Source organism: Sander lucioperca, chromosome 24 (assembly GCF_008315115.2).
Source record: "Sander lucioperca isolate FBNREF2018 chromosome 24, SLUC_FBN_1.2, whole genome shotgun sequence".
Taxonomy (NCBI): domain Eukaryota; kingdom Metazoa; phylum Chordata; class Actinopteri; order Perciformes; family Percidae; genus Sander; species Sander lucioperca.
Window position 1 is genome coordinate 4,958,730 of NC_050196.1, and position 23,743 is coordinate 4,982,472.

General features: G+C 40.0%; 1 protein-coding gene across 3 annotated transcripts; it reads left to right on the top strand.

The window, feature by feature from the left end:
* The first annotated feature begins 4,473 nt into the window (after positions 1–4,473).
* LOC116058585 (zinc finger protein 501-like) lies at positions 4,474–22,261 on the top strand. 3 transcript variants are annotated; one of them, XM_035998346.1, is made up of 3 exons: positions 4,474–4,686; positions 19,202–19,630; positions 20,823–22,261. In XM_035998346.1, exons 1-3 carry the CDS (start codon positions 4,623–4,625, stop codon positions 20,921–20,923), a joined length of 594 nt encoding a protein of 197 aa, XP_035854239.1. In that variant the 5' UTR covers positions 4,474–4,622; the 3' UTR covers positions 20,924–22,261. The 3 variants fall into 3 exon arrangements, with proteins under 3 accessions (XP_035854239.1, XP_031167339.1, XP_035854238.1); XM_031311479.2 differs by having other exon boundaries at positions 19,202–22,256; XM_035998345.1 differs by having other exon boundaries at positions 4,493–4,681; positions 19,200–22,256.
* The last annotated feature ends 1,482 nt before the right edge of the window (positions 22,262–23,743 follow it).

Sequence of the window (23,743 nt, forward strand, 5' to 3'; positions counted from 1 at the left end):
TCTCACTATTTTACTACACGGTTTGTGCATTTTGTCGTCGCTGAACGTGGCCCAGGTGTACACCAAGACCCTGTGACATCACTGTTGGGTGTGGTTTAAGGTGCAAGTGATGCTGACTGAGGTCAGAGGTGAAATAAACTTGAACTTTAACGACCAAGGCATTAAAGGGGCCGACTGCCTGATATGAGCTTCTTCCAGGCTCCTCCTTACAGAGAGGAGCAGAGGTAATAATCAATTTACTAGTTTTTATCAAAACAGCATAATTAGGCCAAATTAACAGAAATGGCTGATGAATAAACTAGCTGGGTATTGTAGCTTAAACTTGCATTGCTCTGCATTTCATGTGTTTTTTTGTATCATCTTAAGTCTGTGTAAATGTAGTGTTTCTGTGTAATGTAATATGCCAGGGAAAACAGTCTGCCTTTTCAATCCTTTTCAATCCTTTTTTACCTTTTTCGTTTGCTACCAGGGTAGCATAATGGGTAGCATGGGGATCAGGTACACATGCTGATGGGATGTAAACAGAGGAAATCTCTGCAACAACAAGGTGCTGCTGGGATTTGGTCCGTGTACTTGGTGGCCAACGGATTTTCGTTTTGAAAGGAAAAAAACAAAAACGAAAAACGACCAGTTTCCCAATTACCATTAGTAAATAGGAAAACAAAAAACGGAAAACAACCCATTATTTGTTTTTTGTTTTGATATTAAAAAACGGAAAACGAAAAACAATCTCGTTATCCGATTGTCTTTGATGTATTTGTAGATGGAACTCGGAAATTAAAATACGTGTGTATAAGTCGTATTCCTTAATTTTGCATTGGTATTTTTTCGTGACCCGGAAGTTACTTCCGCCACGCCAAGACCCGCCCTTCAATAGCATTTATTGGCCAGTACCGCCTGTAAGATCCGTTCTGTGCATGCGCATAATTACGTAGTAGAAAACTAACAATGTCCATGTGCGATTTACAGTCTATGTTTGTACCATGTGTCAACCACGGATGTATTAAGAGAACACTTTAACACTTTACGACCAAACATTACAACTTTTTTATTAAATCTTTTTTTATTAAATCTTTATTATACAATAGTCATAGCTACAAACATTCGAAACTTGTCACTGATCCAAAACCGTGTAGCGACATCGTTGTTGTGTTGTTTACGTTAATGTTTTTACCTTTAATACTTCGTCTTGACTAATAACCATAGACTGTCTATTATTAATGTGATGAAGTGTAAAAGTACATAAGTGTCCTTTTGAAGATGGGATGACAGCTCTCCCAGCCACCACTGCTGTATACCACTATAGTAGCTACATGCCAACGGCAGTAAACACTATAGTAGCTATATGCTAACGGTCATTTTAGCTGGCAATGTTGTTAAATTCTCCCCAATTCCGGGTCACATTCCTGCTGAAACATGTCCGATTGTGTAGTGTTTGGTTCAGAAACCTTTATCTGTGATTTTTGACGTTAGAAAGTGCTGCTTTGTTCCACTACAATCTAACGTTAGCATACTCATAGCTAACTATTGTAGCTGCATGCTAACGCGACATAGCGGAGCATATAGCTAGCTATGTACGTATGTAGCAGGACTTTGTACCGTAAAAATCAGCAATAAAGGCTTCTAAACCAAATACTAAACAAATACAAATACAGTAAAGTGACCGGAATTAGGGGTGAAATGTCCAGCATTGAGCTACATAATAGTTTGCTAGGAGTTAGCTGGTCTCTCACAGAGATCGCATTTGTAGCCCTGTTTTACCTGATACTTTCATAAAAGTACAAACACATAAAGTGAGAGGTATACACATGCTTAAACTTTATTAAAAGCATGGTTAACCTGAAGCATGACGGAGTCATGACTTAAAACACCAAAGCAAGGCTTCTAGCTCTGCCAATGCGTGCATAGAGCTGTGAAGTTTGCCGGTGTTCGCGCAAGCGTAGAACTGATCAGGCAGTGCACAGAACGGATTTTACAGGCGGTACGGATCGGGTACTGACAAAGGAATAAGATTTATACACACATTTTAATTTCCGAATTCCATCTACAAATACATCAAAGACAATCGGATAACGAGATTGTTTTTCGTTTTCCGTTTTTTAATATCAAAACAAAAAACGAATAATGGGTTGTTTTCCTATTTACTAATGGTAATTGGGAAACCGGCCGTTTGTCGTTTTTGTTTTTTTCCTTTCAAAACGAAAATCCGTTGGCCACCAAGTACACAGACTGGATTTGAACCCAGGATCTCCTGTTTACTAGACAGGCACTTTAACCAACTAAGCCACAGCACCTCCTTGAGGTCTTCTGTAATGTTAAGTCTTAATTTCTCTTTTACCTTGTATGAGCTGTATAATATACAGTATGCTGACTGATTGATACATATTTCCATTTACTATAACTGATATGTTGCTGAGGTGTGCACTGTTAAAGTCTCCAAGAACAATGAGCAGGGAGTCTGGATGTTAGAACGTGACATCATTCTCAAAAACCTCTTTTGAATTACTAGTAGGTAAGAAATGAAGGATATGTAGCAGCCCGAACAATTACAAAATATTACAGTGGATATAGGGAAATAATATGAACTATAATAAAGAGTTAAATCAGAAGGATGTGTAAAAGAGTATATAGGGAACAGTGAGTGAGTGAATGAGGGAACGGTTTCTAACACGATTATTGTCTGGAATTATGGAGCAACGTCTTTTATTAGCACCTAGTTTCAGATCTGAAGTCATTTCACGGTAGAGGCGTGGGACATTTCCTCTGTAAAGTCTACGTGAATATAGGTGGTATTTTTCTGCTTGAACAAATAGCGACTGGGAGCGTTTTTTCAGGGGAGGACAGTCCCGTTAGATCAGAAGGAGACTGTAGCATGAAGCTGATGTGGGTTGTTGTCCAGAGTCTGACTCTTGTGTTGTGTAGCTGTTCTGACTGTGACACAACGCTGACATCACTGCTTTATGAGAGATCTGATTGGCTGTTTTAAATAAGGTCTCCATCTACATACATGTAAAACTAACAGTATATCGACAGATTCATACAAAAATAGGGTCCGCCATCACAAAACCATAAAATATAAAATGTACTGTAAATGTTCCCCGTTTGGTTTCTGATCATTTCTTAAAGGAGAACATAAACTGACAAAGGGCTCTTCTCTGGTTATCTTCCAGGTCCAAGAGGGGCAAATCCAGAGAGGAATGTCCCAGCAGAGGACAACGTGAGGACAACTTCCCAGCAGAAGACAACGTCCCAGTGGAGGACAACGTCCCAGCGGAGAACAGGCTGTTGTTAATTCGGTCACAGTTTATAAACCGAGTATCTGATCCTGTTCTGAACCAGCTTCTGGATAAACTCGCCGGCCGTCGTGTTATAACTGACGATGAAATGCAGTCAGTCAGAACAAAAGCCAGAGCGGACGAAGCACGGGACGTGATGGACACGGTGCAGAGAAAGGGAACTGAATCCAGCTCAGTTCTGATCGCTGCTCTCTGTCAGCTGGGCCCACACCTTTCCAGAGGGCTGAAGTTAAGCTGAAGCAGAAACAAGAAAATCACATGAATCTCTAAAAAATTTAACTGGTACACATTACTTGTTGTCATCTTTAAATGAGAAGCTATTAAAGCTATTTATTCAGTCAAGTGAAGAAGGGAGAAAGGGAGAAGAAAACGTGCTGTTCTTTGTTTCAGCCACTAGATGGAGGCAGAACTCCACTGATGGACTAACAGGATGCAGAGTGAAAACCAGACACACAACTGAGACAGATGTCTGAGTGAAGATCATACACCTGATGTTTAAAGAGATACTGTTTGGTCATTTTTTTTTACATCCTTTCTTAGACATTTGTACAACTTCTGTTGTCGTCGTTACTATAGAAAAATAATAAAAAGAGAACCAAATTCTGCTGAATTTTCAGGCTGGAGGACGTTTTGGGCTCTGGACCATATTTTTACATTTTGTCTTTGACATGTTTTCTCGTGGTGACATAAATCTCCAGTGGTATTCAGAGAAAAGGAACAGTAGCTGTATGGGTTGACTGAAGTTTGCCTCCTTTCAATGCTGAATGTTTCAACTGACCAACAATCCTGCACAACCTGTACACATCTTCCACTTTAAGAACAGGTATATTTTAACGTGTTTCATCTCATTCATTCTAATCTAATCACAATCGCGATGTCCCTCTGTAAGCAAAAAGGTGGGCTGTGTGCGTGACTCTCTGTGTGCACTGCAGTCTCCACGCTGTAACAGCCTTCACTTTACTGACAGTATCAACAACACATGAAGCCACTAACTGCCTTCACGTCGTCTTTCTCTCATCACACAGCCGCTCCGACGCCGCTCACGGTCTCTCAACGGGCCATTCTCCCTCTTGATCGTTAAATCCACGGAGCCGTTGAGTAAAATAAAGGTCCAGGAGGATCTTTAATGGAGATTCTCCTCATCACCAGCGGGGGGCAGCAATGCGGTAACACTGTCTAGTCTGCCGGGAACGGACAGAGGAAGAAGAAGACGACTACCGTTCATATGTTACCGAGCTAAACACCGGAACAGTCAGCGGAGAGGAGCCGTTAGCCGGAGCCAAATAACGGCAGAAAACCCCCGAGGAGTTAGTCTGCTACTCAGACATGGACCGACACCGGAAACAGCTGGAGGTGGTTTTAAAACCGGAGACGAAGCTGCGAGGAGAAGGTTAGTTTTTACTGCTGTGCTAATGAGGCTAAGTTAACGTTAGCTAAACCATTCACAGCCTGTTAGCCGCAGCTAGCTCCCCGAAGCTAATGTGTTTCAGAAGAGGATTCATTAGGAGTCTAAGCAGCGTTACGTATTTATCTGTTTGTAGGTTTATCAGTGAAAGAGGCGGCTGTGAATGGTTTCCAGTTCAAGTGTCCTCATTTTACAGGACTAACTAACTTCATAACAACAACTTAATAGTTACTTAATAACAAACTAGCTAGGCGGCTGAAGTAAGAAGAGAGAAAGAATGAAGAAAAAACAAACACCTAACCCTAAAAAAATCAAACAAAAGGTTTCTCAGCTGCTCTTTGTCGTATTAGGTGTCCTTAATAACGTACTAAAAGTTTACCAAAGTTTGACCACTAGAAAGGTGTAGCCTAATTTTCAAGATGGCGTCAAAGATGGACAAGAAGCCCTTAAAATATCCTAACTCTATTATTATTATTATTATTATTATTATTATTTGACCTAGACAGGTAATCGTGGTGTCTAACTCCATGTTTTCTGGGTCTATGAATCCATTAGACTTGTCTAAATTGCACTGACATGATTACATACTTATGGAATACATGGTTTTGTGAGATTACTTGTTTGGTAGGGTTGAGTATTGGCTATATATATATATATATATATATAGGGCTGTCAGCATTAACGCGTTGATCGCGATGTGATTAAGGGCCGAGCATAACGCGTTCATTTTTTTAAAATCGCATTAATCGCATGCCGCCTTTATTAATTTATTTTACACTTCACTCGGCTTCACGTCGTGCCTAACAGGCTACTATTTTGACCCTTTGCCGCACCTTAACTTATCATCAAGCTGCCATACTTCCTCGTAACACATCCTACTGCTGCAGGCTGAAGGCATGATGGAGAAAGACAGCAGAAAACACAATTCTGAATGGAGCTTTTTATTTTCCAAAACTCCTGGACGGCTCATTAGACAAGCCGAAAGCCACATGCACGTTGTGTAAAGCCGAATTAAAATATCACCGAAGCACGTCAAGCTTGAGCTACCACCTACGAGCTAATTAACGTGACTCAGGTTGATGCTAGCGGGCTCAGGCAAAGCACTATTTTGGAGAGTGCTACTCCCAAAAATGACTATAGCTCTTGCGAAATGGGTGGCAACTAACTGCAGACCTGTCAGCATCGTAGAAGACTCAGGTCTTAAAGACGTACTACGGTTGGCATGTTCTGACCCGTCTCATACATTGCCATTGAGGGGGACAGTAGTTTCACTTGTGTTCACGTGTATATATATATATATATATATATATATATATGACAAATGCAGAAAATAAAATGAGAAATATCTGCCTGTACCTCCTTTTGAAAATATTTAGGTAACTCAAAGTTAAATGTAATCACTGTCTAAACATTAATATCTAAATATTAATCGTCATTATCTCTAGTCACTAACAGCAACACACAATGCAGACCAAAGTGCAGTGAGTATGCACTACCAGCCATAGTGATCCTGATCACACAGGAAGCAGTTTCTCACCATTAGCAACTCGCTGCTCCGATCCAGCTCCCGTCGGTGTGTACTTCATACTTGCATCAAATCTATCTATCTATCTATCTATCTATCTATCTATCTATCCGGTGCTAAACAGACGCTCTGTGTAGCCGTGAACCCAGGCTTGGTGATATCTAGGGGGTGATATGGAGACAATCAAATATCACGATATTTTTGACCAAGTACCTCGATATCGCTACCGCAACGATATTGTAGTGTTGACTATTGGTGCTTTCACAGAATATTTACATAATGTGATTTTTGATAGATAATCATTGGTAATGTGGATATAAGGACTACATGGGTAAAGGCAAATAATAGAACAGTTACAACAGTCTGGTAAGTTCAGAAAATGACAATGTTACTGTAATGCAGCCTAAAAAAAACAGGAAAAGACAACACTTATGCCATATTACGGTATTACGATATCCAAAATCTAAGACGATACCTAGTCTCATATCACGATATCGATATAATATCGATATATTGCCCATATCTACTAAGGGGCATCACGTCTTTGGCGATTAACTCCGTTACTGCTTGAGTCATTTCCTTGTTCCGTTTTAAAGTTAATGTGGAGTTACGCTTACGTTACACTTTCAAACGTTCCGGTGAGTGATGCCTGTCGGGTGGTTGACAAACTGGTGTTCGGCATTTTAGCCATGCAACTGTCGTAGATAGGGGTGTCACGATTCTCCAAATCCTCGATTTGATTACATTTCCGATTCTAAGGTCATTGTTCGATTCTCGATCTTACATTTTTTTTTTTTTTTTAAAGCACAGGTTGCTATGCCATTTTTAGACTAGACTTTTATGCAATATAATATCTGACATTTCTTCGCTATGTACCACACTACATTGTTAAATTTTTAAAACATTTATTAACAACATAATGTAACAATAACTTACTATGTATATGGGTCAAAGACAAATAAGGATTTAAAATGTGAAAATAAGTGAAAGTGTCAAAAAATGGCACTTTAAGCACTTTCTATTTTTATTAGTGTTATACATCTCAACAAAAGGAATTTAATTTAGAAATGCGATTTAATTTTTTTTTTTATGAATCATATGATTTACACCATGAAAAATGTCCTTCCTGAGTAACAGGAACGGATTTAAAAATTATTTCAATGTCTACCTTTTTACATATAAATGTTTAGGCATATCCATAGTTACAGCTAACCAAACATGCACTGCTCAAAAAAACTACATTTTTAACACAATTAATATGATATATTTGGGTATTTATAATTAAAAGGGCTCCTCGTTTCATTTTGGTCATGCAATATTCCATGCCAAAAACAGAAAAATGATTAAAGATGTCTTAATACCAATACTGTTCCTATTTGGGACTAAAATTTGTCGAGCCTGAGTGCCATTGTACAACAGGTCAAGGTACGGCGTAGCGTTAGCGTGCCAAGTTGATGCTTTCTCTGCGGAGTGCAGACTGATTTGCTCTCGCGAGTCACGTGACCAAATCACAGCCTTTGCGATTAGGAAATCGCGTTTTAACATATACGCGATATTTTTGCAAATGCGATTAATCGTTCAGCCATAGAAAAGATCAAGGAAAAGCTTAGCTTTTGCACACCATTCTCTCTAGACCCATCTCTGAGAAACATTGTGACTGGCGTTTTTGCGAAAGAGGAGGTGAATGTGCATGAGTTGGAGACCGTTGGCGATGAGATCATTGAAAAGATGATTGGAACCAATCGCCATTTTGAAAATGGGGCCTTTCTTGGAGTCAAACTTTGGTAAACTTTTAGTATGTTTTTAAGTACATCTGATACTACTGGAAGCCACTGAGAAATCTTTTGTTAGAACTTTTTGGGGTCAAGCCATATTTGCAGCTGACTAAACACGTGTTCCATCTTTCACTTAGGAAGGAAAAGAGGAAAAGAAAACTAAGTTTTTTTTTTTTTTTTTTTTTTAAACAGAGCGTTGCTTGTCACCATCATGTTTCATACGCACACCTGAAAATGGCTGCCCTCACGAGAAAACTGTAGCTCTGAAAACTTGTTTCTTGTTAAAATTAGGTTTTCTGATGGTATTGTTTTTGAAATATTTTCTCGTCATTACTAGATGTTGTCACAACAAGAAAGTGTTTCATTCCGTTCTGTTTGTTAAACCTATACTGAACAGACGGTTAAAGTTCCTTGACTTTATTATCTCAGTCTTCATAACATTCAGCTTCTGCCAGCTTTACACTTCGATTAATCGATTAGTTGTCAACTCTTAATCGCCAACCATTTTGATAATCTATTAGTCGGTTTGAGTCATTTTTTTAAGACGAGTAAAAATTCTTTGATTCTAGCTTCTTATATGTGAACATTTTCTAGTGACCTAATCTAGTCTCCCCTGTGACAGTAAACTGAATATCTTTGTGTTGTGGACAAAACAAGACATTTGAGGACGTCATTAGGCCTGTCGTGATAGTCAATAAATCAATTAATCGTACGATAAAAAAAATGAGCTCGATCATTTTTCCAGCCGTGATAATTTCCATTTGCATGCTTGTTTGTTTTCCTTCTCTCTCTCTCTCTCTCTCAAAATGTTGAAAGAAGTGCGTCGAAAACGGCCGAAAATCACCTCAGAGAAGACGAAAACAGTTGTCATTAGCAAGAAGAGACAGGGGATTACAAACTAAGACAGCAGATGATGAAATGCCATCACATAGTACGTCGATGTTTTAACTATCGTTCAGAAGTGTTCAGAAGAGTGTTCAGACAGCGGAGTCTCTCTCTCTCTCTCTCTCTCTCTCTCTCTCTCTCTCTCTCTCTCTCTCTACCAAAGCGACTGGATGACCACTATCGGTAGCGTAACGAGGAGTGAACCCTCTTGTCAGTCGCATGGTCTTTGTCTAGTCTTATGTCTTCCAGTTCCAGTGTTAAATATTCTTTAGAAATAAAAGTTTATTGAGCTTTGAAAAGGTGTACCTGCATTATTATGCCATTATCATCATATTAGATGAAAATGGTCTCAGAACGACAATGTTATCGTTTATCGCAATCATTTCTGGGACAATTTATCGTCCAGCAAAATTTGTTGTCGTGACAGGCCTAGACGTCATCTTGGGCTTTTGGGAAACCCTGATCCACCTTTTTCACCATTTTCTGACATTTTATGGACCAATCAACTAATTGAATAATTGAGAAAATAAAAAGTGAATAAATCAGAATGAGGTTTGTTGCCGAGTTGGTTTTTACAAACAGCGTTGTGGTTCATAATGAAGTAAGCAAACGTGTGCATACATGCATAGACACATGAATCAAATTCATAAAAGCTGAAATAAATAATATATCCATAACCAAGGGGCATGTGAGCGTATGCACTTTGTTTCCTGCATTCTGATGAATTTGCATGCACTGATTTGTGCCTTTTGTTGCATCAATCCATGGTGGACATGTCTTATGTAAAAGACAACATATTATTCAGGCGCCAGGTGACAGGCAGACGCTCTTATGAAAAACACCCAGCTGGAAGCGCGAGTGCACTTTTGGGCGAGTGTTTTCTTTAGCTGAGGCGCCTTTGTTGAGTCTGGTTGCTAAGATTGCCATATTATGCTCACTTTCAGGTTGATAATTGTAATTTGAGTTTGTAAAAGAATAGGTTTACATGGTTTAATTTTCAATAGACACCATATTTTTGTTGTACTGCCCATTGCTGCAGCTCCTCTTTTCACCCTGTGTTCAGGTCTATGTTTTAGCTACAGAGTGAGACCTCGCAACTTCTGCACTTCCAACTTTGTGTGGAATACCTGCAGAACAGGGACATGTAAGTAGTTCTATACAATTTCTTTAATAGATTAGGGTGAATTTGTGTGTGTTGTAGCAGTGTTTTGCCATTGACAACGAGCTAGCATGCTAGCGCTAGCATGCTAACGGTTAGCCCCCCAGGCCCCTCGTCTCGGCTAGTGATGTAGAAAGCCGTGCAGATTTTAAACAGCTCACCGGGAGACTGAAGGCAGGACACATTCAGAAACCGTATCTCACTCTAAACAGCATGGATGCTTTTATCAAAGTATGTATGCGTGTGGAAGCACCAGAGGCACAAAATAACACCACCAAATCCCAGAAAAAGGTGATTTTTTTTTTTTTTAATTTTTTTTATAATATGGGCATATATATAAAAACTTATAGTAGCATCAAGGGGAGCAACGGATCACAAAAGTCACGGATCGGATCATGGTTTTGAGTCACGGATCGGATACATTTTCGGATCAGCACAAAAAAAGGGGGGGATTTAAATGTTTTATTAAAAATGTAACAACAATAACCTTTAACAATAATAACCAGTGAATTGCTGTTAAATGACAAACACCGTTAGTGTTAACTAGCGTGACATGTTGCCTTTAACGTCTGTTTCGTAGCATCAGAGTGGCAGAACAAAGAGCAGATGAAGCCACCGTGTCTTGAGAAGCCTGTTGTTTATTGTTGACTGGAGGCTTGCTTTACAACTTCTTTCCTTACTCTTTTTCCTATCACTTTCCCCACAGTGAATTCACTCGTACGCTAAGTTACTCTCACACCGACGCTGCTGACGCTCGCTCTAGTCTCCTCGCTCAACCACTCACTCATTTAAAGCACCTGGCATTCTCGCTCTAACTTGCGCTACTCTGGTAACACCTGGTTGTTGTGAGCGCCATTTAGCATTTGGTTACTTAGCAGAAAAAAAGAGTTAGGACAGTTCAACGGTTATCTTAAAGGTCCTATGACATGCTGCTTTTTGGATGCTTTTATATATCCCCTAATACTGTAGCTGAAGTCTCTTTTATATAGGCCTTAGTGGTCCCCTAATACTGTATCTGAAGTCTCTTTTATATAGGCCTTAGTGGTCCCCTAATACTGTATCTGAAGTTTCTTTTATATAGACCTTAGTGGTCCCCTAATACTGTATCTGAAGTCTCTTTCCCGAAATTCAGCCTTGGTCCAGAATTACAGCCACTAGAGCCAGTCCCACAATAAGCTTTCCTTAGGATGTGCCATTTCTGTGTCTGTAGCTTTAAATGCTATTGAGGAGGAGAGGGGGGGGGGGCAAGGTGGAGGGTGGGGGTGTGGCCTTGACCAACTGCCACTTTACTCGTTTGAAAGCCATGATGTCTCTCTCTTTCTCATGGGCGGGCCAAATTCTCTGGGCGGGCAAAGCAGAGAAAGGGGAGGTAACCTTCCTCCTTATGACGTCATAAAGGGAAGATTCCAGATCGGCCCATCTGAGCTTTCATTTTCTCAAAGGCAGAGCAGGATACCCAGGGCTCGGTTTACACCTATCACCATTTCTAGCCACTGAGGGACCATAGGCAGGCTGGGGGTACTCACATTAATGTTAAAAAACCTTTTTTTTTAATGTTAGGAGAGTTTATTTAAGATCTTGGGAAGTTAGAATGTTTGTGTAATACACTTTTCCTATATTAAGTTAAGTCTATGGTTGAAGTAGAGATGCATGCCCAAAAGATAAGGAGAAACACAGCTACTTTGCCGATCTTTTCAAGAAGCTGGTTGAAGGAATGAAAGAGCGATGCTGTGTTGGCACGGTCGAACAAGTCTAACTAAACTATGGAAAAATTGTATTTTGCATGGCTATATGTAAACTGGAATATTAATGGAATAGTCTCTTTTATTAGCCATGTAAACAGCTTTGTCGGAACATCGTCTTTTTCAAAATAAGGGCAAAAATCACATAGTCTGTGATACCTCACACAAGAGTCTAAGAGAAACGGGTCATTAGTTATAAAAGGAGGCGTGACTAATGTATAGAGGGCAGAGCAAACCATGACCAATGAGAAAGGAACTCTGCTGAGTTCAATGATACCTCACACAATAGTTTGTCAAACAGTTCATGCGTTACAAAAGGCTCAGAGGCTATTGTTAGTAATAACTTGCTACTGGTGGTCTTGCCGTGGGATTAACTGTATTAAAAAAAACGTAGACATGCCGCGGCCATCACTTTTGGATTTTCATAGTAAGCTCTCTGAATGTCATTTATCAGAGTCTGGGTGTTATCCTTGGCAGTCTCCTCCACTCCATATGTTTTTAACGGAGCTAACCGGAGCTGACTGGAGCTAACCGCTAATCGTTGGTAACATATCATTCAGTTCTCGTTCTTCGTGCCTGAATCCAGTTACTGTATTTATGGACTTGAGCCCGAATAAAGCCCCATATTTTATTAAGTTGGCTGTAAAAGTTTTAAGTTACTAACTTCGAGTTGTTTGAATTTTCAGATGAGATCTTAATGAATGCAACAAGGACATGTATAGTAGCCTACAAAACTGTGTGTTTACGATCCCCAAAACACGGATTAAAACAATCATACAAAATTTATATTAGATAGCCTTAGTCTTATATGATTTAGATATAATCAATATATCTTTTATTAATAGGTTATGTACCGCAGTCATTTAAAGTAGCTGTGATAAAACCTCTACTGAAAAAACCCACCCTCGATCCTGAGGTCTTAGCAAACTATAGACCTATATCTAACCTTCCCTTTCTCTCCAAGATCCTTGAGAAGGTAGTCACTAATCAGTTATGTGATTTTTCTACATAGCAATTGTTTATTTGAGGACTTTGTCAGGATTTAGAATGCATCGTAGCACAGAGACGGCACTAGGGTTGGGCATCGTTTGGATTTTAACGTTCCCAATTCCGATTCTTCCTTTCGATTGCGGTTCTTATCGATTCTTGATTCTGATTCTTTGAGTGGTGGAGTTGTCACATGCTTATTTCACAAAGAAGAGCAAAGTTTTATTTTGATTCAATGGTGGTTTGCAGTTTTACAGGGCTTTTTCAATGTAAATTAAAGCCACACTAGAGTGCAGCTTACTGTGCTCCAAGGCTGCAACGCAACAAGCGCCTGGCCGCTACAGAAACCAAAACTTGCACATGTTAAATTTGGAACCCATGATCAGATTTGAAACCAAATCCTCCAAACGATTCCAATAAAGAAACAATTCCACTGGAATCGTAATTTTTGAAACGATTCCAAGTAGGAATCGGTTCTCGATGCCCAACCATAGACAGCACTGGTGAAAATTACTAACGACCTTTTAACTGCTTCAGACAAAGGACTTGTCTCCGTACTTGTCTTATTAGATCTTAGTGCTGTATTCGACACTATTGACCATACCATCCTGTTCCAGAGACTGGAACATTTAGTTGGCATTAAAGAAATCACACTAAGCTGGTTTAAGTCCTATATTCTCTGATCGATCTCAATTTGTTAATGTTCCTGGCTTAAAATAACTCACCGTTGTTGGCTACGGCCGCTGAACAGGCTATACGTTGTAAACTGCCGTGGCCTGCTTCCCTGGTCCTCCGAGAACGTTAGCAGGGTTAGCATGGCTAGCGTGGCGGCATTAGCCAGGACTAATCGGGATCCCTTTACTGGCTCTGTCTCAATTGTTTATGCGAGTAACCAACTCAGGTACTTTAGCTATATAATTTAATGTGAGTTCACGAATGTTGAAATGACATAAAATGCCCATCCTTTGTAGCCGTGATAAGTTAGCCTGAAGCTAATGCTTGCCTGTTCAGGAGGAAATTAGCCAACTCTGCGTCCTTTTGGGCTTTAAGCTGTCTCCATCTTTGAAATACATCTCCAGTATTTACCCAGGGTTTGTTACGTCTCTGGTCACGCAACTTAGGTCGGGTTGAATCTATCTTTATTGATCACGTTCATTTGTTTGCTGCTTTCATGGCTGTACTAACGTTACAGCTGTAGCACGCTGGGTTTACATTTTTTACCGGAATGTCTGGCAACCTGGCCAGACAAACTGTCAAACTGGGTAGTTGATACTAACACACAGGCCAAAACACGAAAAGACATTCCGTCACGGAATGGGAATTTCAAAAGGAGAAAATACTGGCATTAGCATTGTTGTCAGAAAAGATAGTATTTCAACTTAGCATGTTTCCTTAATATCTGATGATGCATTGGGGTCATTTTTGGATTTATTACAGTAAATATATTATATAATGGACCTTTAAGGTCTTAAAGGGGAACACTTATATAGCATTTTCAGGTTCATACTTGTATTTTGTGTTTCTACTAGAACATGTTTACATGCTTTAATGTTCAAAAATACTTTGTTTCTCATACTGCACATGGCTGCTCCACCTATATTCACCCTCTGTATGAGACGCTCTGCTGGAGCCTGTTTAAGCCCCCTCCCAAGAAAGCCCAGTCTGCTCTGATTGGCCAGCGTGTTTCCTGGAATCTCCGCTACGCTCCAGTTTTGTTTTACCTATAGCACCTGGAGCTAATGCAACCAAGTACTATATAGCAGGACTTTGTACCGTGAAAAATCACAAATAAAGGCTTCTAAACCAAATAACACAGAACCTGGAAGGTCTCGGCAGTAATGTGACCCGATATTGACCAGCATTGGCTGCCAAGATTATAGTTACCTGGCATTAGCATGCAGTTACTTAATTGTTAGCAGTATGCTAACGTAAGTTTGTAATGAAATGACGCAGCACTTTTTACTGTCAATAATCGCAGATAAAGGCTGGTGAACCAAGTACTACCCAACCTGACATGTTTCAGCAGTGATGTGACCCAGAATTGGGGAGAAATTAACAACATTGGCAGCCAAGATTACCTATTTTACTGCCGTTAGCATGTAGCTACTAGCGACAGTGTTAACACCGCAGTAACAAAATAAACACTCCAGTCCTGCATGCCTGGAACCGATGACCAATCGGAGAATTTTGTCTAAGTGTTGCGTAACACTCAGCCGAGCGTAGAAAAAAACTGTTGAAACCGGAGCGTTCACAACAGTTGGAAATCTGAAGGTTTTAGCTCACGGGGATTTGTCTAAAATATGTTTACTTCATTATTTGAAAATACGGAAAAACATAATTTGTCCACTTTAAGATGGCACGGACCAAATTTGAAGTCTTTCGGATGAAATCTCTCGGAGGAGTTCGTTAAAGGAACACGCCGACTTATTGGGAATTTAGCTTATTCACCGTAACCCCCAGAGTTGACAAGTCGATACATACCCTTCTCATCTCCGTGCGTGTTGTAAGGCTGTCTGACGGTTCAAGCAGCATCAGGCCAGCACAGTACATGCAGGTGAATGGTTCCAGTAATCCTACTGCTCCGAATAAGTGACGTAAACAAACCGGGAACTATATTCTCAGGCGGAAGAATATAGTACTTGGGCGGAATGATTTGCTTTGCCGCAAGCCTGTCTGAATATAGTTCCCGGTTTGTTTACGGTTAGAAGATGGCTGTGTCTCATGTTACGTTGTTTTTTGTACACGCTGTGACCCTACAAATCACAACATGTAAATAGGTACATGTTGGCGTTATTTTGTCACTTTTGTCACAATTCGGAGCAGTAGGATTACTGGAACCATTCACCTGCATGTTCTGTGCTAGGCTAAGCTACCGGTGGAGCTGTCAGACAGCGTTACAGCTCGCACGGAGATGAGAAGGGTATGTATGGACTTATCTAACCCTGGGGGATACGGTGAATAAGCTAAAGTCCCAATAAGTCGGCGTGTTCCTTTAAAGCACGATGTGTGGAAATGGCAAAAAAACGCTAATTCAAGCTTGCAATTCAAAATGGCAGACTTCCTGTTGTCCAGGCTTTTTTGTACGTCTTGACACATAAGCGTACCAATTTTTGTAAGTTTACATTAAACATACTGCACGGGCAAACATTTTTAAGTTTTGTAGGGGGAGCGCTAGCGAGCCATTTCTGCATGCTTATTTACGAAACCCATAAAATATAAAAATTTTACCAGGACGTGTGTGCAAATTTACGTGAGTTTTCGAGTATGGGCAGATCCCCAAAATCAGTATCAATAGGCAAGGTAGCTTTATTTATTAGCACATTTCAGCAACAGTGCAATTCAAAGTGCTTTACATAAACCATTAAAAAGCAGTTAGAAATGAATACAACAATAAAAACACCAAAAACAAATTATATAAATCACAGTGCAGTACAATAAATTAAGGCGAGACACTACAGGTGAATAGGCTAAAATTTTTAAATAATAGATATCTCCATGAAACTTTCTCAGTTGATTACTTACACAAGTATATAAAAAAAATGTATTACAAGTTTTGAAATGTTTATTTTTAATTATGCAAATTAGGCATTTTCTCATTAAATATGCACGATTTTGCATATATTTTCGGTAGATAGATCTGAACATATGATAAAGCCAGGTGCAAAATTCTTTTTTCATTTTGTTTACACACAAGATGAAAACAAAATTACAGAGGGATTTCAGGATATCTGCTTTCATTACCTAGGAAATCAAAATATACTGTCCATAACCCTAAAAAATCGATTTTCGCCATGTTTTTTAGCTTAAAATTTCACATAAATCAGGGCAGGAATGATTTATTAACAAATCCCTCTGTAAATATCTTCAGAATACTACTAAGTGTATAACTGGAAAGTTTGGTGTACATAGGTGCTACATAGGCTGAGATGTTTATACTGGAGAATGACAAAAAAACTCATTTTGAGAAAACGGCATTTAAAGATTTAAATAGTGGAATTTAATACATTTCTATTGGAAAAATTGCCCAAAAACAGAATAAATGCCCAGGCCCTTAGTGATAATAATATAGAATATTTCAAGCTCATGAAAATTGATTATTTAATAAAATGGCAGGCATATAAGGCCTACAACTGCAGTAACTCAATGAATTAATATTGGCGTATCATGCACAAAGTTGCAGACAAAACCCACGCTGGACAGTTGTATGGACACAGAACAAGACCAACAGTAGCTGTAACAGCTTTTTAAAGTCTAACTGTCCATTCCAGCACCATATGTATTTTAGCTGTGCTTAGACTCATTCGCCTATGTTTTACACTGGCAGTTGTGACGGCCTCAGCTTTTGAGGTCCTGAGCATATCAGTTTCTCTCATTGAATTGACCGTCACATGTGCTCTAAAGCCACAACTTCTCCATAACAGAAAGCATGGCAGAGGCACCTTCATTGAAGGTGGAGATGGCCATACTTGCTGCTGCTCCAGCTTACTTTTCCCACAAAACAGTCCCCTCAGTCAGCTGATGGTGAAGATAACTAACCAGAACCAGTCCCCTCAGTCAGCTGATGGTGAAGATAACTAACCAGAACCAGTCCCCTCAGTCAGCTGATGGTGAAGATAACTAACCAGGCTCCCATCAGCACTGGTTCATAACACAACATAACAAAACTAATTATGAATCATTCAAAAGACCAATATTTAGAACATTGGAGAAAGCAAACAAAGTAGACTCAATTATTATTTGACAGATTATCTTCACAGATACAAAGAAGAGACGGATCCTGACTAAATACAGGCTCAGTGACCACCAGCTGGGTCAGACAGAGATACACTTCCTCCTCCACTGGGAAAAACTATCTTCACTAAGAGAATGACACCTTGGAAAAATAGCCAAAAAAATAAAGCTTCCCAAAGTTAACACCAGAAGAGAAGCTGATAGTTCTCCTAAGAGAGGTGACAGCAGCTCCACTGACAGCTAAATATGTATCTGCCTGCCACAACCTGAGGGACTCACAACCACTTAGGATCCCAAAATTACAGATTTGTTTAGTAACCTATTATATAGTAATTATATTATACAAAACTGTAACTGTTGTGTAATTGTTTTGTAATATAGTGTGTTGTATTGCAATCAGTACAGTGTGGTACATATGTGACAAATATTTAATCTATGACATGTAGGCTATGACTTTCTGTAAAAGAGAGAGAGAGAGAGAGAGAGAGAGAGAGAGAGAGAGAGAGAGAGAGAGAGAGAGAGAGAGAGAGAGAGAGAGAGACTCCGCTGTCTGAACACTCCTGTTTTCTGAACGATAGTTAAAACATCGACGTACTATGTGATGGCATTTCATCATCTGCTGTCTTAGTTTGTAATCCCCTGTCTCTTCTTGCTAATGACAACTGTTTTCGTCTTCTCTGAGGTGATTTTCGGCCGTTTTCGACGCACTTCTTTCAACATTTTGAGCTACCGCGGAAATGTCAGAGCATCACGAATCAGCGTTGTCAGAAATTGGCATCAGCCAATGAGATTGCGCATTTTGAGTTAAATCCCCCCTTTTATTTTCACGATTGGTTGCTGATAAGAAGGAAATGACCATATTTGGATCCGACAGCATTGTACAGGAGAAAGAGAGCTTTCCAACGGTATATGTGACGACAGGGTGCAGACAGCAATCAGCGGAGCAGCGGGATGATTTAGAACGCCAACTTTTGTTGAATTTAGGGGAAATCTACCGCCGCAAACAGACAAAGTGTAGTAAAATAAAGACCTAAATGTGTATTTCGGACTTTATTTCACCACAAGTCTGAAAGAAGACATAAATCCCAAAATCTCAAAATTGACCAGTGAAAAAAAAACGATGTTTTTGCCTGCCGTGTCTCGCCTTAAGGAAAGGCAACATCAAAAAGAAAGGTCTTCAGCCTTGATTTAAAAGAACAGAGTTGCAGCAGACCTCCCTGTTTAGTTCTGCTTCTGGGGACAGCAAGCAGACCTGTCCCAGGCGACCTGAGAGGTCTGCATGGTTCATAGTTTACAAGCAGATCAGAAATGTATTTTGGCCCTAAACCGTTTTGTGATTGTGATTTCAGATCCTGGAATCGTGGTATCCAGGTATACAGGCAGAAACATGAGCTGTAGCATTTGCCGTAGCTAACATGATATTGAGCAGGGCCTCATCCTCTCTGATCTGGTGCAGCAGAGCTTTCCTATTTTCCAGCTCTGAAATGTTCTCAGGCATACTAACACAACTTTTACAGCTGGTTGGAGAGCAGGGTGGGGGTATGATTTTTTTTTTTTGGAGTGGAAGTGTACTAGGATGTTGGGGACCTGGAGTAAAGCAGATGAAGTCATCATGAACCTGTGTCCTTATCGGAGTGAATGTAGCCAATTAGCAAAGTATTGTTAAGATTCACATTTAAGGCTGTTTGTGTTTCAGCTTTACCTTCAGATGTCCAGAAAGTGATTGTTGGTGAAGAACATCAGCAGGAGTGGAGCTCCAGTCTGGACCAGGAGGACACAAAGCACCCCAACATTAAAGAGGAACAGGAGGAAGTCTGGATCAGTCAGGATGAAAAGCAGCTTCAAGGGCTGGAGGAGGCTGATATCACCAAGTTCACATTCACTCCTGTCCCTGTGAAGAGTGAAGATGATGAAGATATACATCAGTTCTCAAAGCTTAATCAAAGACAAACTGAACAGATGGAAACAGAAGCTGATGGAGATGACTGTGGAGGACCAGAACCAGCCATGAACTCAGATCCAGATACACATTTACAACCAGCTACTGATGACGAGACTGGAGACTCTTCTGAACCTGAGATTGATACCAGTGCTGAATGGAAAGAGACCGGAGAACCTCCGTCAGGTTTGAACTCTATGAATAATGATGAAGTCCTTGTCAGTGATTCAAGATGTACTACTGGTGAGAACGAGCATGAGAAAAGATCTCAAACCGGAAAGAGACCATTTAGCTGCTCAGTCTGTAAGAAAGCTTTTAAACAGAGTGGACATTTACAGAAACACATGAGAACCCACACAGGAGAGAAGCCATTTAGCTGCTCAGTCTGTCAGAAAGCTTTTACACTGAGCGAATATTTACAGGCACACATGAGAATCCACACAGGAGAAAAACAGTTTAGCTGCTCGGTCTGTAAGAAAGCTTTTACAGTGAGTGGAAATTTACGGGCACACATGAGAATCCACACAGGAGAGAAACCATTTAGCTGCCCATTCTGTGAGAAGGCTTTTACAGAGAGTGGACATTTACAGGCACACATGAGAATCCACACAGGAGAGAAACCATTTAGCTGCTCCGTCTGTAAGAAAGCTTTTAGAGTGAGTGGAAGTTTACGGATACACATGAGGGTCCACACAGGAGAGAGACCATTTAGCTGCTCCGTCTGTATGAAATCTTTTACAGTTAGTGGAAGTTTACAGAAACACATGAGAACCCACGCAGGAGAGAGGCCATTTAGTTGCTCACTCTGTAAGAAAGCTTTTACAGAGAGAGGACATTTACAGCAACACATGAGAACCCACCTAAGAGAAACCATTTAGCTGTGTGAAGGGGAGTTCTAGTCTGGAAGGAGAGCATAGAACCACAGTCAGGTTTAAACACTCTAAAAATGAATGAAATTTCTAAAGGTTATATGAGATGTAATACTCTGTGGGTCTATTTAAAAGTCTAAAATCCAATAATTGGAATTGTAGGCTTTTAACATGTCTTAAGTATGAGTTTGATAGATCTAATAAAAAATGTATTGGACTATGAAGTTAATGTAACTGTTAATATCCATGGAACTCCAAAGATTACCTTGTCCGTTTTTGCAACTTCAACTGGACTTGTTGGCAAATGAAACAAACAGCCAATCCATGCAACCCCAGCCCTCTCCAAAATGGCAGCTCTTCTGCTGTCACAAAGAACAGCCACCCAACTCCGTCTCCCTTAAGTGCGAAGTGCTGTGACAACACCATCCCTATAAAAGCAACAACGGCTATTATTCTTGGCTCTATCTCTACTCCAGAAGGAGAAGAAACAACTTCATTGCATCTCTTAGCAGGGGTCCAGGTCATCCCTCAGCTAAAGCGTGGCCTACCGAAAGTAGCCCGACACAGAAACTCTACTCTAGCAGATGATGCGAGTGCCTGCTTAGAGTAAACCAGTTAGCATCACCAACATGGACAAAGTCTACCAGCTAACCTGAAAAAGGATTGAGATGCAGCAGAGCAGAGACTGCATCATTTGACCTCAGAACCACTGTTCTCCCAGCCTGGCTTTCCCACAATGATGGAACTGCCAGCTAACAGAGGATTTCTTTCTGTGGTAATGGAACCAACTGGACTATCAGTAGCATAGCAACCGCAGCTAAGCAAAGCTGTAAACTGTTTACCTTCTGTTAATGTACATGTATTGATTTGATTTAATGCCATCCAGACATAGTGTTTGTTTTAGTCAAGTTATTGGGTAGCCAAACTGCTAAGTTGATGTTAGTTTAGGCTTCACACCGACACTCTTGCACATCCTCTTTCCTAACCTGGTACCTTAACTTACACAGATTTGACTTTAAACATCCAGACATACACACTTTAATAGTTAGCAAACCCCCCCCCGCCTTACAGCCTTTGATTTGACTCGGATATAGAACACGCAGTGAAGGAGACAAGTCTTCTTTTAAATGTTCTCTGTCCGGGCCAGGCCATGTGGCCATCTTTTAATCACATGCTCAGCTCCCCATGCGGTCACAGCTCGGCCATCTTGTATTAATCCGTACAACTAAAACCACACACACACACACACACATCCTTTTCGTCCTTTAGCTTAGATCTTTCCGTTGAGTTAGATGTAGTTTTTTTTTTACTTTTGCTTTATTAATTTTGGGAATACATGCTCTGGAAAATACATGTTGTCTATGTAACTTTGAACAAACAGGAATTTTGCCTCCCTCTCCTGTGACAAGAACTCTGAAATCTTTCGACTTTTGCTTGTTATTGGTATGTCAATTTTGGTTGTAGTTAATTATTAATTCCAAATTAATAGTTCAGTATATTTTATGAGCCTTAGGTCACTTAATTTACTTTTCTTGATCTTTTCAAGTTGTTTGTGAACAGAAAATTGCGTTGTCTGTATCTCTTAGCGAGTGTGTGGAAAGCGGTCGCACAACAGCTGAAATGTTGTGTTACGCACGGACGTAGTGTTTAAACTTCACGGAGACAACCAAATAAAATATTGACTTCTTTTGAAATAAGATTTTCCAGTTTGTAAGTTTTAAATTTGTTTTTATATATATAAAAAAAGCACAAATGTTGAACAGGTGGTTGCCAAAAGGGGCAACCAGAGGCCACGAAACTATTGCCAGTTGACTCAATCTGGTTGCCTAGGGCAACCTTTACAGTCGAGCCCTGACATTTAACTGCACTTTGCCATTAAATACCTGGTTGATTTTAATCCAGTATGTCCAAATCTTAATTGTGAATAAACCACTTCCTCTTTTGTGCACTTCCCTTTTAAAGTCTTCACCTGTATTGATTTCTGTATGCTGTAGTAGTGTCCCTTTGATATCTGTGTCCCACTTCCTCTGCCATGAACCCCTCGCTGCCTTTCCTATTAATGATCTGGCCTCACCTTTTCCAAATGGAACTTTTATTATTTCATCATCATTTAATTTCAACGCTCTCTTTACAATCTTGTCTGCTTTCTCACTACCCTCCACACCATAATGAGCAGGCCCCCGACAGTACTGTACATTCATTCTAACTCTCGGCATTCTCAACATCATAAACATTTCCAATAACCACTCTTATTGTTTCTTTTGAAAGCAATCTATTAAGTTTTTTGACTGCACCTTGGATGTAAAAAAGAATTCTACTTACAGTTGAACTTTCATCCGTCTCTTTGTACTTGGCTCAGTTGAAGCTAATGTACTTGCACTTACTTCTGTTCGGAGTTTGTACCTTAAAGGTTGAAAGCACTTAATTGGAAGTCGCTTTGGATAAAAGGGTCAGCTAAATGACATGTAATGTAAATGCAATCCACATAAATCGATCAGAAAGGAAACAGTCAAATTTGTCTTTAGTTAATATTGCATTTTTCAAGGAATCCTGTAGAGGGCGCTATATGCCTGTAGAAAGGGTCAATATTAGGGTTGTGAATCTTCACTGGTCTCACGATTTGATTATCCTGTCTTCGATTCGAAATCGCGACGCGTCACCTGTCATATTTTACTGCACATGGTTTTCATCAACAAATTCAAGCAGTCAGATATATATGAACTCCCCTTTTTTATTGTCTGCTCTTAAAAAGGACACTTTCTGAATGTAACGGAGTCGAAACACAGCAGACATAATATATTTTTAAATTGATTGATTGATTACGGCCCTCTTGTTTTAATTACATGCACAGCTTAAAACCTCTTAGGTAACAGTGTACCGTGGACGGCACACTTCGTTGCGGTGGCGGCGCTGTTACCTCCACTCATAAACTTTGTTGTAACTTTAAAGCATCAAATCTTCAAAATATACGGTCATGCGACACAACAATTGAAAGCTTAGCCTCTCAATATTCAATTAAGCCCACACACAAAGCATACGATGATTTATAGCAGTTGTACAACTGTAATAAAGTTGCCACGACCCTGAAAAACATTGCGCAGCTAGTGTCGAGCGTCAAGTGTGCATTCATACCTTTTCATTCTCCCTTTATCCACGTCGGTGATATTGTCCCAAAAACTTTTTTTTTCATAACTCGCCAAAAGTCCAAGGAAATGGAATATCCAAGCCATTTTATCCAAAACTAGCTGTTTGCCTCACAATCTTCAAGTTTCTGACCGAATTACAATGGAAAACAGTAAACAGTATTCATTTCCAGACTTGTTAATCTTGTCTCAATTCTCACGCGAGACTTCTAACGCTTAATGTGGGTGTCAGTGTTTTTCTCTTAAGTCTTACGAATCAAACAAGACCTCTCATGAGCTAATCGGTT